General features: G+C 36.5%; 1 protein-coding gene and 1 long non-coding RNA gene across 2 annotated transcripts; both read right to left on the reverse strand.

The window, feature by feature from the left end:
* Positions 1-669: 669 nt before the first annotated feature.
* Positions 670-1,363, reverse strand: LOC149065220 (uncharacterized). Its single transcript, XR_016195672.1, has 3 exons — positions 1,302-1,363; positions 1,156-1,221; positions 670-1,066 (listed from the first exon to the last, which is right to left on the reverse strand). It is a non-coding gene; the product is annotated as an uncharacterized LOC149065220 (long non-coding RNA).
* Positions 1,364-5,065: 3,702 nt separating this feature from the next.
* Positions 5,066-7,040, reverse strand: LOC149065221 (uncharacterized). The gene is made up of 2 exons (XM_089254460.1): positions 6,395-7,040; positions 5,066-5,070 (listed from the first exon to the last, which is right to left on the reverse strand). Exons 1-2 carry the CDS (start codon positions 7,038-7,040, stop codon positions 5,066-5,068), a joined length of 651 nt encoding a protein of 216 aa, XP_089110586.1.
* Positions 7,041-16,068: the final 9,028 nt, after the last annotated feature.

The following is a 16,068-nucleotide window of genomic DNA, read 5'->3' on the forward strand; positions in this document are numbered from 1 at the left end:
TATAGCTAGACTTTAAATGGATTTGTGCGACACATCTTGGATTCCCCTGCGAAGCAGTTGTGGGTCGGGACCCGTAGCTCAAGAATCCTGGGCTGTAAAAAAAAATTGTACGACCCATCTCGGAAGCCTCTGCATTGAAGGTGGGACCCAGAGGCTGCAATCAATTGCGGGTCAGGACCAGAAGCAGATTTAACGGCGACGCACCGGCGTCTAAACCAGTGTTTCCTCAACCGCCGGGCTCTGACATCAGTCAAACTGGGATTCAACGTTTTATTTTTTCCCTGTTTATATCCTCATCCGTCGCGATGGGAAGAAGAGAGGAAAAAAAAAAGTTTTTGAAAACTCTGACCCTTTTTTCAAGGGAGCTTTCGTATAAATAATAATAATAATCGTTACTGATTTAGGCAAAAAGCCTCTGCAATAGGTGGCAACAATAATAAATGCAGTATGACACAAATAGTAAAAGAACTAATTACAAAAAATCATTTTTGGAAGAGCACAAAAAGGAAAACAAATAGTTATTAGAAATGAACACTTTAGTTTGGGAGGGGTTCAAACAATTATGATTAGTAAAATATATATATATGTTAGCGAAAAAAAGAATGTTTATCAAGTGGTGCGATTCATTCCACAAAAAGATCTCTAAAGGATATTATATGAGACAGCAAATGGAAAAGACGGTTTTAATTTTGGTCGCAAAATTTGAGAAAGGAAATAAAAGAGATTGCATGGCTGGGTGTACCGAAATACTTGCATCTAAATGAATTGTAAGCTGAACATGCCATTAGTACGTGAGCCCAGGTCTCAAATTCATTGGAGTTACAATATGTACACGGTATCTGCGCATTGATTTCAAGATTTGCATGTCTATGATTTGATTGATGCTTGCTGTTTGTTGTGCGTGCATGTTGGCCATTTGATGCTCAAGTTGCGTACATCGATCTGCGAGGAACTTGCAGCAGCACTCCGACTCCACAACAAGTGAGGCTGGACTCACATTTTCAAATTTGGATGGAGGTGGTGACAGCTGACGTTGTGGAGGAGGTGGTGATAGCTGGTGTGCAAACTATTAGGAGGGAGGAAAAAGAAACAAAGTGAGAGAGAACATAAATAATTGACGATTTTTTTATAAAAAAAAAAGGTTATTAAATTTACCTCATCCAAGAAGGTAATCGGTGATGGTTGTATGCAATTCACCACTTCCTGAAAGTTTGACGAAGGCTATCAGGGAGAAAACAAAGTGAGAGAGAGAAAATATTAAATAATTAAAAAATTAAAGAAAAAAAAGTCATTAAAATTACCTCTAAGAAGGTTTGTCGTGACGCAGATGGCGGGCGTGAAGGCTATCAGGGAGAAAAACAAAATAATGAGAGAGAGAATAATTGAAAAAATTAAAGGAAAAAATAAAGTCATTAAAATTACCTCTCCCTCCAATGTTTGCCGTTGTTGTGGGGGACGTGAAGGCATTCGAGAGAAAAAAACAAAGTGAGAGAGAGAATATTAAACAATTGAAAAATAAAGGAAAAAAAAAAGTTATTAAAGTTACCTCTTCAACGTCAGAGGCGCTGCGGAGTGGTGATACTGACAAAGGTTTTTATGAAAATATGCTTTAATAAACAGCTCTAGGGAGCTGGCGGCGCTCGTGGATAAGCGTTGAAAAAAGGGCCTCGTGGTGGAAGAAGTTTGAAGAACCCCTGCATTAAATTAAATGTGTAACATAAATGTTGATATTTAATTTTTTTCTGAAAAACAAAATAAACAGGATATTGAATTCAGTTTTGTTACTTTTCTTGACAGAAGATTTTTAATAAAATTGCCAATCTCATTACACATGTGTTGAATTACGATATCTCGCCAACTGTGGCGGTGAATTGGCAATCGAAATATGTAGTACCGCCAAGTCAGTTCGTTCGTCATCAGTCGAGATCTGTACGCACGGAGACTGGGCTGTGTTTTGTGTATGTGCTAAGCGTCATGTTTTTGTTTCACTTTACTGTTAATTAAAGTAATAATTCAGTATGAAGCACTCCATTATCTACTCTGCTACACCTTGCGTTGGTAGAAATCGCAAGAACATGACATCAACCAAATGCTGCTGTTATTTTCTTGTTTACATGCAATACCACTTGATATGTTACTTTCACTAAGAAGGTTCCCAACTTCAAGGAGCACATGCAAACTAATCTTGCAGTTAAAAAGTCTCACTACAAAGAGCAACACGCCTACAAATATTTGCAAATACTGATTTTTTACAACCTAGGATTTCTCAAGCCCGTACTTATGGTTCAACTTATCTATACTGTAGTGCGTTCTTATCTGTATAGATGGCGCGCCATCTATACAGCAATCTAAGTCACGAAATGCTTCGTCAATAAAACGCTGAAACGTTTGAGCTGCATTTTTCAGGCCGAAGCACATATAAACAGTGGCGGATTACCGCACAGGCGCATGAGGCGCGCGCCTGGGGCCTCGGCAGAGCGGGGGGCCTCCAAATAGTTGTGTGCTTCATCCTACATATGAATTTACATGCGCATCAACAAATCTCTTGAACTAAGTACAGTATCTGCTCTCCCTTTTTTTTTTAACCGCAATTTTTTTTTTATGTATACTCTACGTATAAAGGGAAGAAAAACGGGAACTGAAAGAAAAGAACAATTTACAAGACGCAGCTCTCAAGGGCCAGTTCTTCCCCGACAAAGAAAGAAAAGACATTGTAAAGCGATCATTCAGGGAGGGTCATTTTCAAACAGTATTTCCCTAAGGGCACAAGCAGGAGGAGGGGTGAGAACAGCAGGTCCTAATGTCTGTCCGAAATGAAAATTGGAGTGAAGGCATAAACAGATGTCTCATTCCACAGTATTAAATGCTTTTATGGGCGCCGATAATACGACAGCTTTGGTGTAAACTTTTGTATACAGTATAATGGATGACAAGATGGCTATCGGCAAGCGGCGACATCGACAGGAAGAGACACTCGTACTAATTAAAATGAATGTAGTAGAGCTCTTATTATTGTGATTTTGTCTCCCACTTGTTTGCATGAAATACTATAAGCTGGTTCAAACAACATATACATTTGCAATCTATGACTGGAACCATACCACCATATGACAAAAAAAAAGTGGGGTTTGAAATGAATGCTGAATGACATGCATTCTGAATCACGTGATTTTTCTGTTTCTCTTTTAACACTCCCTCCCCGGCTGAAAAAAATCAAGGGGGTTTCTTTTGCTTCTTTCTAAAAAAAAAAGCTACATTTTTGGATTGGTCAAGGAGGCTTGGGTAGACAACATCTTTGTGTCAGACCGAAAAGTGTTTATTGTTAATGTAATTGTAATGTGTGTTATTGTAATGAAAAAAATTTTCATGCCGATCCTCAAGATTTCCTTTAGGATTTAGATTGCAGAATCTCCAAAAATAACGGTAAGCAAAACTAAAAATATATAAATTATCTGATAAATTTTTATTTGAGCATTTCAATTCAACTACAGTAGTCTCTCGAGAATTCGGTCGTGCTCTAATCCGACAAACCAGTCGCGGCCCAGGCTCTGTCCCTCCAGGGATATAAGCCTTTTACCCTTGCGGGCTGGGTCGCGGGCTGGGTCGTGCTCTAATCCAGCACGTCCAGTAGTCCAGGATATTTAGGTGGTGTGGTGTCACTTTTCTCCTGATGCCCTAACCCCTTAACACGTTCTAATATTTCTTAATTGCTGATCAAGTCCTGACTATGTCTTTGCACGAAATTTCATATATTATTTCAATGGGTTTCTTCAAAGTTAATCCAGCAATTTCGGTAAAATCTGGCACACCGTGGTCTAATACGTACCGGATTAGCGAGAGTCTACTGCAGGGGTCTTCAACCTTTGAGGCATAGCAGGCCATATTGAAACATTTTATAAAGTACGCGGGCCACAACGTTATACTGTGGCATTTTTCGTTATTAAACGAAACGGGGGGGGGGGGGCATAATATAGAAGATTTTTATTCACTCTGAATACAAATAATACAAAGGCAAAGGCCACAACAGGCAGAGTGCCCAACGAGGTGGCTGAAAGAGAAAATAATAATTAATATAATAATAGTAAAAATAAAATAGAATAAACAAATAAAAAATAATAATTTCTAAATTTTTTTAAATAATTTCTTTCATTGACAATAATTTTAATTCATTCTGAAATAATTTCTTTCATTAAATTTTATTCATTCTGTAATAATTTCTTTCATTAAATTTAATTCATTCTGAACTAATTTCTTCCATTATAAATATAATTATATTTACTCTGATATAATTTCTTCCCTCTATTGAAGAAATGTTTTTCTATTAAATATTTCTTTCATTAATTTTTTAACGTCTTTCAATGAGTCTGGTATTATTTTTCAATTAAAAATTTTCATCAATTTTTAAATAATTAAAATTCTGAAATTGTTTTTAAAAGTGATTCTGATATTATTTCTTTCATTAAATATAGATTTTTATTAATTCTGAAATTATTTCTTCAACCAATTCCAATTTCCTTTCATAATTTCAATGTAAAGTAGCCATTTTCTGAAAACGTTCGGTGGGCCCAAATAGCTCCGAGCATTGACGTACGCAAGGAAGGGATTTTGAGGTTCTGACCCCCCCCCCCCCTCTTCGTTCGGAGGGGAAAAATGATGTGAAAACCCCTCCCTTGAGAAAATCTTTTGTGAACCTATGGCTCCGAGGGTCACATTTGGATCACGAGCTATATAAGTTGAAGACCCCTTTTTGCATTTAGAATGATTATTATTCATTTTTTTCAGTTAATTTTTCCTGTTTTGTTGTAAAATATGATTATTAGGTTTGCAATGTGTGAAATTATAACATAGTTTGAATTAATTAGGATTTTTCATTGATTTCCTTGTTGCATTAATTACAACCGTATAAGAAGTACAGTGGAACCTCGCTACAACGATACTCGATATTACAATAAATCCATCTAGCCCTCTACCACGATATTACTCCAAATCTTGTTTCGAATTGCCTATAGTCCATTGTTACAATTATCTCGATACAACGATATCCTCTACTACAGTGGTTTGGTTCTTAACCTATGAATAAAATAAATACTGATATGTATAAATTAATAATTGACGGACTGCAGTCTACATTTCCCAATGTAGAAACAATTTTGAGAATCTTTTTGACAATGCCTATCTGCAATGCAAGCGGTGAACGTTCATTCTCCGTACTTAAGCGAGTTAAGAATTATATACGTAATTCATTAAGTCAATTACGTTTGAGCAATTTGGCTCTTATGTTTATAGAAAATGATGTTGTACAATTGTTAGATTATGAATCTCTTATTGATAAGTTCGCGAGAATGAAGGCAAGAAAAGTTCCACTTTAAACGAACTGTTCAATCCGTTGAAATTGTCCATCTTTATAATAATAATAATAACGTGATCCTCACGTATTCCCAAGGGATCAGCATGATCCGTCCAGGGAATTTGTTAGTGGTAATATTAATTATAATCATATTATTAATCAGTAATATTAAATTACTAAAACTATGACGGATCTCCATTCTTGCCGTGTGGCTGAAGGCACCAGGACGGACATCTTAGATTACTAAAAATAGGATGCAGAATTTTACTGTGATTTTTTTTTTTTTTTAATGGGAGTGTGATTATTTTTCATCTAGTACCAGAGAATATCATTATATTTCCTTATCTTATTTTTGTGTTTATGGTTTTGGTGATGCAAAAATAAAAAAAAAGTTATGATTTTCATAATATTGTTCATTTTAGTGAACCATCTCGTTCTTATTAGGGCCAAAAGGGTGCAGTGGTGGATAAACGCAAATTTGTGGGTGGGGGCGGTGGTTGTGACCATGTGTTCAATTTTTCCAGGACGGTTCTGATTTTTTTTGGAAAAAATTCTGAATTTTCCCCCTTTTTTAAGCAAATTTATTTTCTTGGTTTGTTATTCAGTCAAAAACGTAGAAAACATTTTTTTTCCATTTAATTTTTCTACTCTCGGGGGGGGGGGGGGGGGGTGACAGCCCCTACCTTTAATCCGCCCCTGATAGGGGGGGCCTTCAGATCAGGTTGCGCCTGGGGCCTCCCAAAATCATGATCCGCCACTGCATATAAACATATTCGTATAGCCCAATGGGCGTAATTATGGCGGTTTTGGGAATGTCTTTAGGATTGATTGGTATTTGGTGATATGCTTTTATTAAATCGATTTTTGAAAAAATCTTTTTACCACTCAAGTTGATGGAAAAATCCTGTATATTTGGAAGCGGGTATCTATCTGGGATGGTTATTGCATTGAGTCCGCGGAAGTCCCCACAAATTCTCCATTCGTTGCTTTTTTTGGGTACAAGATGGATGGGACTCGACCAAGGGCTTTTTGAGGGCCGAATTATACCTTGTTGCAACAGTTCATTGAATTGTTTTTTAACAGCTGCAAGTTTTTCAGAAGACAATCTTCTAGCTTTTGCGAAAACCGGCGGTCCCGTAGTCTCGATGAAGTGCATGACAGAGTGTTTCTTTGGAACTGCATTTAGAACTGAGCTGGTAAGCTGAGGAAATTTGGCTAATATGCGGTGGTATGGAGAATCACCAGAGATCGGCGTTAAACCAAAAGAGCCGTTTTGGGATTCTAAACCATTCACTGATAGCGATGTTTCATTATCGATCAAACGAGAATTTTTAACATCTATAAGCAAACCAAATCTTTCCAAAAAGTCGGCTCCAATAATGGGATGTGAAACATCTGCCACAGTGAAAACGAAAGGAAAGTCCCTCCTTAGTCCAAGATTCAGAACTAGATTTTTGTTGCCAAACGTTTGGATTTCGGATCCATTTGCAGCATACAGTGAGAGTTTGTGAGGTTTTGTCAAGTTAGTCAGGCGTTTCGGAAAACAACTGATTGATGCGCCAGTGTCAATTAGAAATCGGAAACCCGTATTAACGTCGATGACAAATAGGCGACTATGGAGAAGGCTTTCGTCAGCTGTCGCCGAAACAGACGAGCCCACTAGTTTTCCTGAAACTGACATGGAGGAATACATTTATGAGCTTTTTCTCCAAACTGCTCATGGTACCAGCAAAGCCTTCCGTTTTTCAAAGCATCGCCGAATTTATTTCGGCTACGAGATTGAGATCGTTTGCGATAACCGCGAGATGGTCTAGGAGATCGCGAAAGCCTTTCAAATGATTGCCGTAGCGAAGCAATTTCGTTTTTCAAATCATCAAACTCTGAGTTGGTATACGGCACAGCCCTACGCCTTCCCGGTGAACTCTTTCGGCACTCGAATGAGCGAGACGTCCTACCTCGATATGACTTCTTGCAGAGACTGAGAGACCATTTCTCCCGTGTGAGACCAGTACCAACCTCTCATCACAATTCGTCTAAGCCCTTCGTCTCGACAGACTTGCTAACTTCTCCATCAGTATTCGTTCGACAAGACTGTGTACGCAAACCTCTACAACAACCATACACCGGACCATTTGAAGTTATTTCAAGAACTGATAAGTATTTTATGTTGAACATTAATGGCAATCATAAAAATGTATCCATAGATCGCCTTAAGCCATGTTTTATGTTAAATAATAATTTATGTGACACGTTCAAAAATCAGTACATTTCCAGGTCTGGCCGAAGAGTGCGATTTCGTATTGACCCTTCGAAATTAGCTATATGATTCGTAATTATGTATGGTGTATATATATATATATTGCAATTTTTTCTATTATTTGTATGATTATTATTCAAATTGTCTTCTCTTAAATGTTTCGTCTTCGACTGGAGGGGGAGTGCTGTAGTGCGTTCTTATCTGTATAGATGGCGCGCCCTCCTCACGCTCCTGGTGATTGTAAAAAAAAAGAAAAATGCCAGTTGGAATTATACCACCGATTTGTATACACGTGTCATCCTCCTCGTTATGTTTCTTTCGTATATTAAATCGTTAAGTTTTCATTACGTTTTATGTCGTCACTACAAGCATCGGATCAATACCCTTCGAATTTTGAATATTTGCATTATGTGCTGTTAGTCCAGCCTTTATTTTAGGGATGAAGGAAATTCACCCTCATGTTATTGCATACAGTGAAAGCTACATGTAACAATACTGTCTATAATGATAAACTTGCCTGTAACAATATTATATTTGGTCTCTGCAGAATTCCTGTTCAATAAGAAATGGCGTAATTGCTCAAACTGTCTACGATAACATCATCTATATAACAATATATTTTCTACATCCTAAAGTATCATTATAGATTACCCCCGGCGGTGACCTATCGGTTAGAAATTCTTCGGAATATGGACTGGGTCGCTGTTTCGGTTAGTAAGTAAGTATCATTATAGACAAGTTTTACTGTAATTATTCAATTACTGCATTATACATGACTTCTTTTTATATATGAGGGCCTTACCTCTCACTTGACAATTACTTGGGTCGTGTAAAAATGATTGTGTTTATGAAGTGACAGGGCTTGTGTCAAACTCAGCATCACAGCTAAACACCAGGGGGTCAGTGAGCTATGTGGAATGCACAAATGGTGCTACCAAATGGCAAATTATTAAGGTTATTCTTTTTTTCAACAGCTTTCACCGCAAGAATGGGCAGCAAAAATAGAAAATGATTATCACAGACAAAACAACAAAGAAACAACTGGCAACAATCTTCTGGGATACCGAAAGCATTCTTTTCATGTACTACTTTACAGCACTCTGTCACATATCACCATACAGCAACTTCCATCGATGGCCCCCTAGGTAAAGAACTTGCTTCTGACATCCTATGCCCGGATTCGAACCTGTGGACCTTGATAGTAAACTTTCATAGTGAGAGACAACCATCTTACCACTGTGCCACTCAGGCCCAACTATGCTAGTCTTTTGGTGTACTGGCTGCCGTTGGGACATTGTTGACAACGACAGGTGTTATGAAATTGCTACAAAGCTTCCGCTTCGATCACACAATTGTGCATGTGTTGTCGTGTTGAAGCGACAACACATGCCCCCCCCCCCTCCAGCAGCCATCAGACCTGTGACAATCTTGCATCTCAGACTTCACAGTGTCATCACACTCACACGATGTGGCTGCCTGGGACAACTATACCATAAACTAAACCATACATGCACCTCGTTCATATTCCTTTACAGAACTTCTAACGAACTGGTACATGTTGGAATGTGCATGTAGTGAACCTGAAATGAAGTTTGTTTCTGTGTAATGGTTGTTATGTATAATGCTGCCATCAGTTTTTCTAACTGTGAGTGAAGTGGAATGAATAAAGAACTATCATTGTAGGCCTGTTGCTCCCTGTAGCGAGACTTCCTAGGCTGTCTGTTATTACATGATGTTTGACAAAATGAAGGAAAATGTGAGGTCAGCAACTGCAATGTGATGGGGGTATTGCAGGCTATTGTCCATAGATGGTGCACCAACACACTGACATAGTGGTTCTCCACAGCCACTTGAAAACTCCCAACCAAATAGCAGAAGTGCCTGCACATGAATGGGGAGTATGTGCGATAAATGTGTAACATCCAGTTTTTGTGAATAAAATATTTTCTACCCTATGACTGCATTTGTGTCAATCATTTCCGTACAAAATCTGTCCTGAATGGGAAGCACAATTTTTAGCATTTGAAATGAGCTGGAGTGACACAAGTTAATATTTGGCAACTGATAAATGTTTTAGCAACCATACAAGATCCACGTTTCTCCTAATTTTTTTTTTTTTTACATACGATTCGTGTGCAGATTTATGAACAATGTGAAAAGTGGTAGTTACATGATTTATTTTTCAGCTGTAACTTCGAAGCTTCAGCCATTAAAAAAAAAAACGAAGGAAATAAAGTTTGCTTGAATTTCCTACTCTCTGTGGTTTATTTCCCATGGTTTGAGAGTTGTTGAATGAGATCAAAGAGCATCGATAGCCAGTGGATACGTTTTCCTTCTTCTCTAATTTCGGACAGTGATTGATTTCATAGTTTTATTTGTAAATGATATAATGATTATTTTATAAGCATCCATAAAACTAGTTGAATCCGCTAGAGTTAAAATAGGATACTCTGTATATTTTAAACTTAAGATAAAAAATAAGGCAAGAGCAATATTTGGCACATGTGTCAAATGTTTTCGCTTTCAATGAACCAGTCTAACATCATAACAAACTCTGCCTTTTATTCACCAGAGGGAGCTATAAATACACATATTTTACAATGGAGAAACATTTTCATTGCAATGGATTTTGCCTTGTTTAGTTTTTCTTTCCATATTTATTAAACCTATTCCTATTTATTTATTCAATATTGTTTGGCCGAGGCCTATACAAGAGAATGTGGAAGTTTATGTATGATGAAAATGGCGACTGATGATAAAGGAAAATTTGGAAATTGTAGTACAATCTACAGTATTTGGCGGCAGGTTGTTCCAGTCGATAATAGTTCTCGGGAAGAAGCTAAATTTGTGTCAATCTGAAGAAGCAAAGATGGGCTGTAATTTTTAGGAATGGTTGAGTCTAACAGAGAAATACGAGGGTTCAATTAGAATATTGGAAGTGTCCATATTAAAAAAACTCCATGTAGGATTTTGAAAAGAAAAGTTAAACGAGAGATAACTTGAAAGGGAGTTATTAATTAATAAATAATTAATTAATCCATGCTGGCGATTTTTGTTTTCGGCGTCCGCAGTGTCTAACGGCCTTGGCGACTTTTGGTCGGGTTGTCGGTCATATTTGGCGCCGGAAAAAAAAGTCATCAGAAATCGCCTATCTCTGGATTATACAGCACCTGTTCCAAATTGAGCTCAGAACCTCCTACCTTGAAAAAAAAATAATGCTTGGACCACCCAAAACAGTTGAAATGGCCCAACGTACATTTAGTGACCTGTAATTGAATGTAAACCTCACCACCAATGAATCCATCAGAAAAAATTACTGAATCCAAGCGAGAAAAGATCCTTTTGTATCATCGAATGACCAATTATGACCATTTGACGATCCTTCAGCGATCAAAATCAACATCATCACGATCTCAACAGCAATGCCAGTGATGGTAACCTCTTCCAGCGAAATTTCCCTCAAAAAATTCCCTTTTGACTAAATTTCCCCCCCCCCACGCACTCAGAAATATGTGCTGCCATCTAGCGGGAAAAATACATAATCAAGTATTTTACAATAGAAAAGTATTGCACTGTATTAATTTCTTAATTTTTTACAAAAATTCTTTTGTTTGATGAACTCTCAAAATTTCCCACAAATGCTAAGAAATTTCCCTCTTGGGCAAATTTTAGCCAATTTTTCCCACGAATATGGGAAATTTCCCACGAGTTACCATCACTGAGCAATGCCCTTCGGATAAACATCGTCGACTGTGACCAAAATCAACTCCCGATATAAACAAAGGATGAAGTTCGTAGTTGTTGTTATTTTCCTTCGCGTGACGTCATTGTTTTGAACATTTCTGATTTTCTTTTCGATTTCAAGCTGTTGGTAAAAAGTACCAATCGATTGAAAAGGGAACCAAAATGCGTAATTAGAATATTCATGACCGGAAAACAAAAAGATTAATTTTAGCTTCTTTTCTTTTGCCATGAAAATTTTAAAAAGTTTTTTTTTATATAGTGTTGGCAACACTGCCCATGATCGTCTATGATCTTTTTTATTTTGTAAACACTAAACAACGCAACGATGCCCGGCAGTTGGAATTGTGATACGCTTTGAAAAGTATTTAAGGATCTTTATACCGTCGAGATATTCGTTGATTAAAGTTCCGGATTCGATCATGAAGGCGACCATCGAAGATTTGTCTCCGGAACTGTTGGTGGAGATTTTCTCGCATTACATCGAGTCCGAGGGACACGCGAAGTTCTCAAGGAATGTCGTACCGGTGTGCAAATCGTGGTGGAACCTTTCGTCGACGGCTTCGCTCTGGAAAAGCTTCTCAGGGGATTTGAACTACGTACTGTCTCTGGCCAGGAGAGGATTACTCTGGTATACCCACAGCCTCAAGATATCTGGTATCGAGCCTGTTAATTCATACCCTCCTGATATATTACTCAACCCCGACCATCTATTGGCCGTGCTCTCAAACATCTCCGACCTCAAATCTCTTGAAATTACGCACAACATCATCGACGCAAGTACGATGAGTATCGTGGCAAAACACTGCCCGAATCTGCAATATTTGCAAATGCAAAATGTGGACTGTGGCAGATGTAGGTCAATTTCGCTCAAAGAACTGGACCCGATTCTCAGCACGTGCGGGCCGAACTTGAAACACCTAAACTTCCGTTGTTGTGCTATGAAGGATAGTGAACAGCTGATTACAGAAATCGCTACAAAATGCACGTCACTTGAAGTATTTGAGTGGCGCAGTCGGCCGCCCACCACGTTTCCGATTTATAAAGTTGTGATTGGTTGCCCCCGGTTACGGAAACTGTATCTATTTAGATGTAACATTGTTACCACAGGTGGGAACAATTGCGCTGGGTTCAAAAATCTGACAGTGTTCCACGCCAGTCATTGTAATTTCCGTAGAATGAACATGTACAGTTTACTGAAAAATTCAAACAATTTGGAACATTTAAAATTATATTATAATGACGATTTGATTTTCAGCGATATCTCAAAGATCCAATTCAAAAAAATCAAAGTGCTTGAAATATGCCCCGAGAGTAATGATATTAATTTGAGGACTCTTGAACAGGCAGTGGATAAGTGGAAGCACACCTTGTTGCGTCTCGATATCTGGGAATTCCGATGTGATGTCACCAGTGTACTCAAAAGTTTTTTAGATGGTAATCAGTGTCCTAAACTTGAAGTTTTGGACATTCAATTTGGAAGTGTGGATCGGAGTTTCCTTAAGATGTTCTTGCAAAAGTGCCAAAATCTGAAAGAATTCAAAGATCATACCTATTATGAAAAGTCTTTTGGAAATCTTCAAGAGGTTTTATACCAGTGTTTGATCATAAAAGTTATTTTGAAATTCATCAAGAGGTTCTGAATTTCCACGATTTCTTATGAAAACAAGATTTATATTTGTGTTTGACAAATCCCAGGCCACCTGGTGCCTAAAAAAATTGGCATTGCTGGCTAAATTGATATGTATAACTCTAATTAGAAACTGAGACAACACAAAATTTTTGGTAATTATGTAAGCATGTCTGGCAATGTGGAAAATGTTCTGAAAAAGCCAGTGAACATGATTTTAGGCTGTTTTTGTCATTAAAGAAAATGCTTGGCACCTGATTTTTTTTCTCAAGCCTTGCTTATGTACTGCCAGGGGTGGACGATTGGTGACTAAAGCCAGGATTACACTGTAAAAATTTGATAAAAGATCTTTTACAAAACTTGAAAAAACAAGTGATATAACCCTATTGGTTACATTCGCTCGATCAAATCCAACCAATGCACTTACTGATTGTATTTTTTCAAACTTTTACAGTGTAAGACCAGCGTTAGACTAAACAAGGGATCAAGATCATCAACAGAATTTGCAATACTGCTAACATTAACCTGATATTTCTGTTTTGATTTAAGTCATCACTTTTTTTCTTTTAAACTGTCGAGACATGGCAAGTTTTTCAATAGCAATCGGTGGTCTTCTAGATTACTGTCCAGTACCTAAATTTTTCCATGTGTGATTTCTAAAGAAAATACAAAATTTTTCTGAATTTATGTTGGTCCATCAACAGGGCGGGACAAATTCCAGGTCACCATGGTGACCAAAACTTTTTTTATATGTGGCTACTCGATTAGAATCGGGACCATTGGCATATGCAAAGTGAGTAGAGTTGGCAAAAACCTGTGTTTTTCCAGAAAAGCCTAACCCATTCAGATTTTCCTGGGTTTTTGTGAATATACTGTTTGCAATGCCACATATCAATGTACATTCAGTCGAATCCCATTTTAACGAACTCCAAGAGGCTGGAGAAATCACTTCGTTATAATGAAATTTCATTATTTTGTTCCTATGTATATAAACTTATTTGAGGGATTATGAAAGTATACATTAAAACAAGATTTTTGCTATAATGGTATTCGTTAAAACCAGGGTTGGCAGGTTATTGACACGTGGCAGTTTTTGACGGTTTAAACTGTCACGTCAAAAACCCCCCGTCAAAAACCTCAAATATTGCTTTTCGATATAAAAATTCCCATTGGAAATGCACACGTTAATTACATGTAATGTTTAAAGTGACTATGTTATACAAAGAATAAATATTTAATATGATTCTAAAATAATTGTTTACTCTCTACAAAATTATTTTGCACAATATATATATATATATCTATTTTTTTTTCTTATAAAATATACAATTTGAATAAAGCATAGCATAAACACGAAAGAAAAAATGATGGAATGATTTGACATTCTCTGATTCAAGATGATTCTTGACCTTCCAAAATTTCTTCAACTGCTTATATATATGTGCATTGATATAAACCATCTGCTGTACTCGTTTTACAGCAGATACGAGTTTTACAAAAGGTTTATTACATCATATATGTATGGTGATTTCTGTTAATAAATTAACTAGATAACCACTGATACTTAAAACGATACGCTTGTTGTGCATAACATTGAAATATATCTAGCGATCAAAATACTAAATTGTAGGACTAAAATGTCATTTAATTTGGCAATGCTAGCTTGCATATGTCAAACTTGGTTTATTCTTACTTTTGCACTATGATATGGTACATTTACTAGCATTTATAATGCAATGGTTTTCCAATTGAAGCTGTTTTCAAACGTGCAAAACAAATACTTTGGGTATCAAGTCTTGTCAGCTCTGCTTTGGTTGAAAATACTCTTTAAAGCTCTGTGAATTTATACACCCTGATCTAAGAAATTTTTAGGTGAAAATAAATGAGTTTAATTAGTGCATTAACAGATGCTGCGAGATAATTTTTATATGGAATAAAATTTTGGGCAGATCACAAAATTTAAAATATCAAAATTGGTATTTTTTCCTAAGTAATTATAATTCTGCATATAAAACCCTTTAATCTAAATAAAAAAAAGTAAGTGTTTTGTTATTTATAACATATCTATAAAGTTAACAAAAACTATTTGACATCATTGACAGTAAGATTTTGATAGTTTTAATACCGAGTTAGTTTCTGGGGTCAAAAACCTAACCCTGATGCCCTATTATACATATTTTGAATAAGCAGCTCTATTCCACTTAGTACATTGAACACAGGTAATCAGTAGCTTAGAAAAACAAACCATGAAATTATATTTTATATGTTCTAGACTCTTATGTTGAAAAATTCAAAATTGCAAATTATAATTAATATTTTGTTTTAATTATTGTAATAAATTACTGTTTAAAAATAAAACATTGCAATATGCCAAAAAGTAAGTTTTTCATCATATTGTACACCTATTGTGTTCAAAACATTATCAAAAGGCATTCATTTAGGTTTTTGACGGTTTTCGACAGTTTTTGTTGGTTTAAACCAGTTTTTGACAGTTTAAACCAGTTTTGATGCTTGTCATGTCAAAAACCCAACCCTGGTTAAAACGTGATTCAACTGTATTAAGTAATAAACATAATTGTTTGTATACATCTAATTAGATATATATACTTAGTAATAAGTATAATTAATATTTCAATATCATGCTAATTGAATTTTAATATCAAATTAGTATTAGTGAGATTGAGCTACTTTTAAAATGTTAAAATCCTAATTTCTTTAAAATGTTTCTAAGCTTTTCTGTACTATTATATATTATGATAACACTCTCTTCTCCCATGCAGAAAAATCCTTGTGTTCAGCCAGTAATTTATTTACTGATTTCAAGTGTTGGTGAGTTTTCACCATCGGTGGAAAAAACTGTCCCTGCAAAAATAGGTTTTTGCCAACTGGAAAAAATTGATTTTTCCTCCATTTATGCCTGTAAATCGTTATTGTGCATTTTATTATTTTTCTGAATGCAAATATGATAGTACGAAGGTTTTTTAACAACTGGCTGTTGCGAAGATATATTTTCGAAAGAGAGAAAATTCAACTGCCCCTGCGGGGAATCGAACCCACGTCCTTTCACTTTCCGGGTGAATGCACTAGACCAGT

The sequence above is a fragment of the Pholcus phalangioides genome, unplaced genomic scaffold, assembly GCF_987345545.1.
Source record: "Pholcus phalangioides strain wild (caught in Gottingen) unplaced genomic scaffold, Ppha-v1.0 ptg000041l_1, whole genome shotgun sequence".
Classification (NCBI taxonomy): Eukaryota; Metazoa; Arthropoda; class Arachnida; order Araneae; family Pholcidae; genus Pholcus; species Pholcus phalangioides.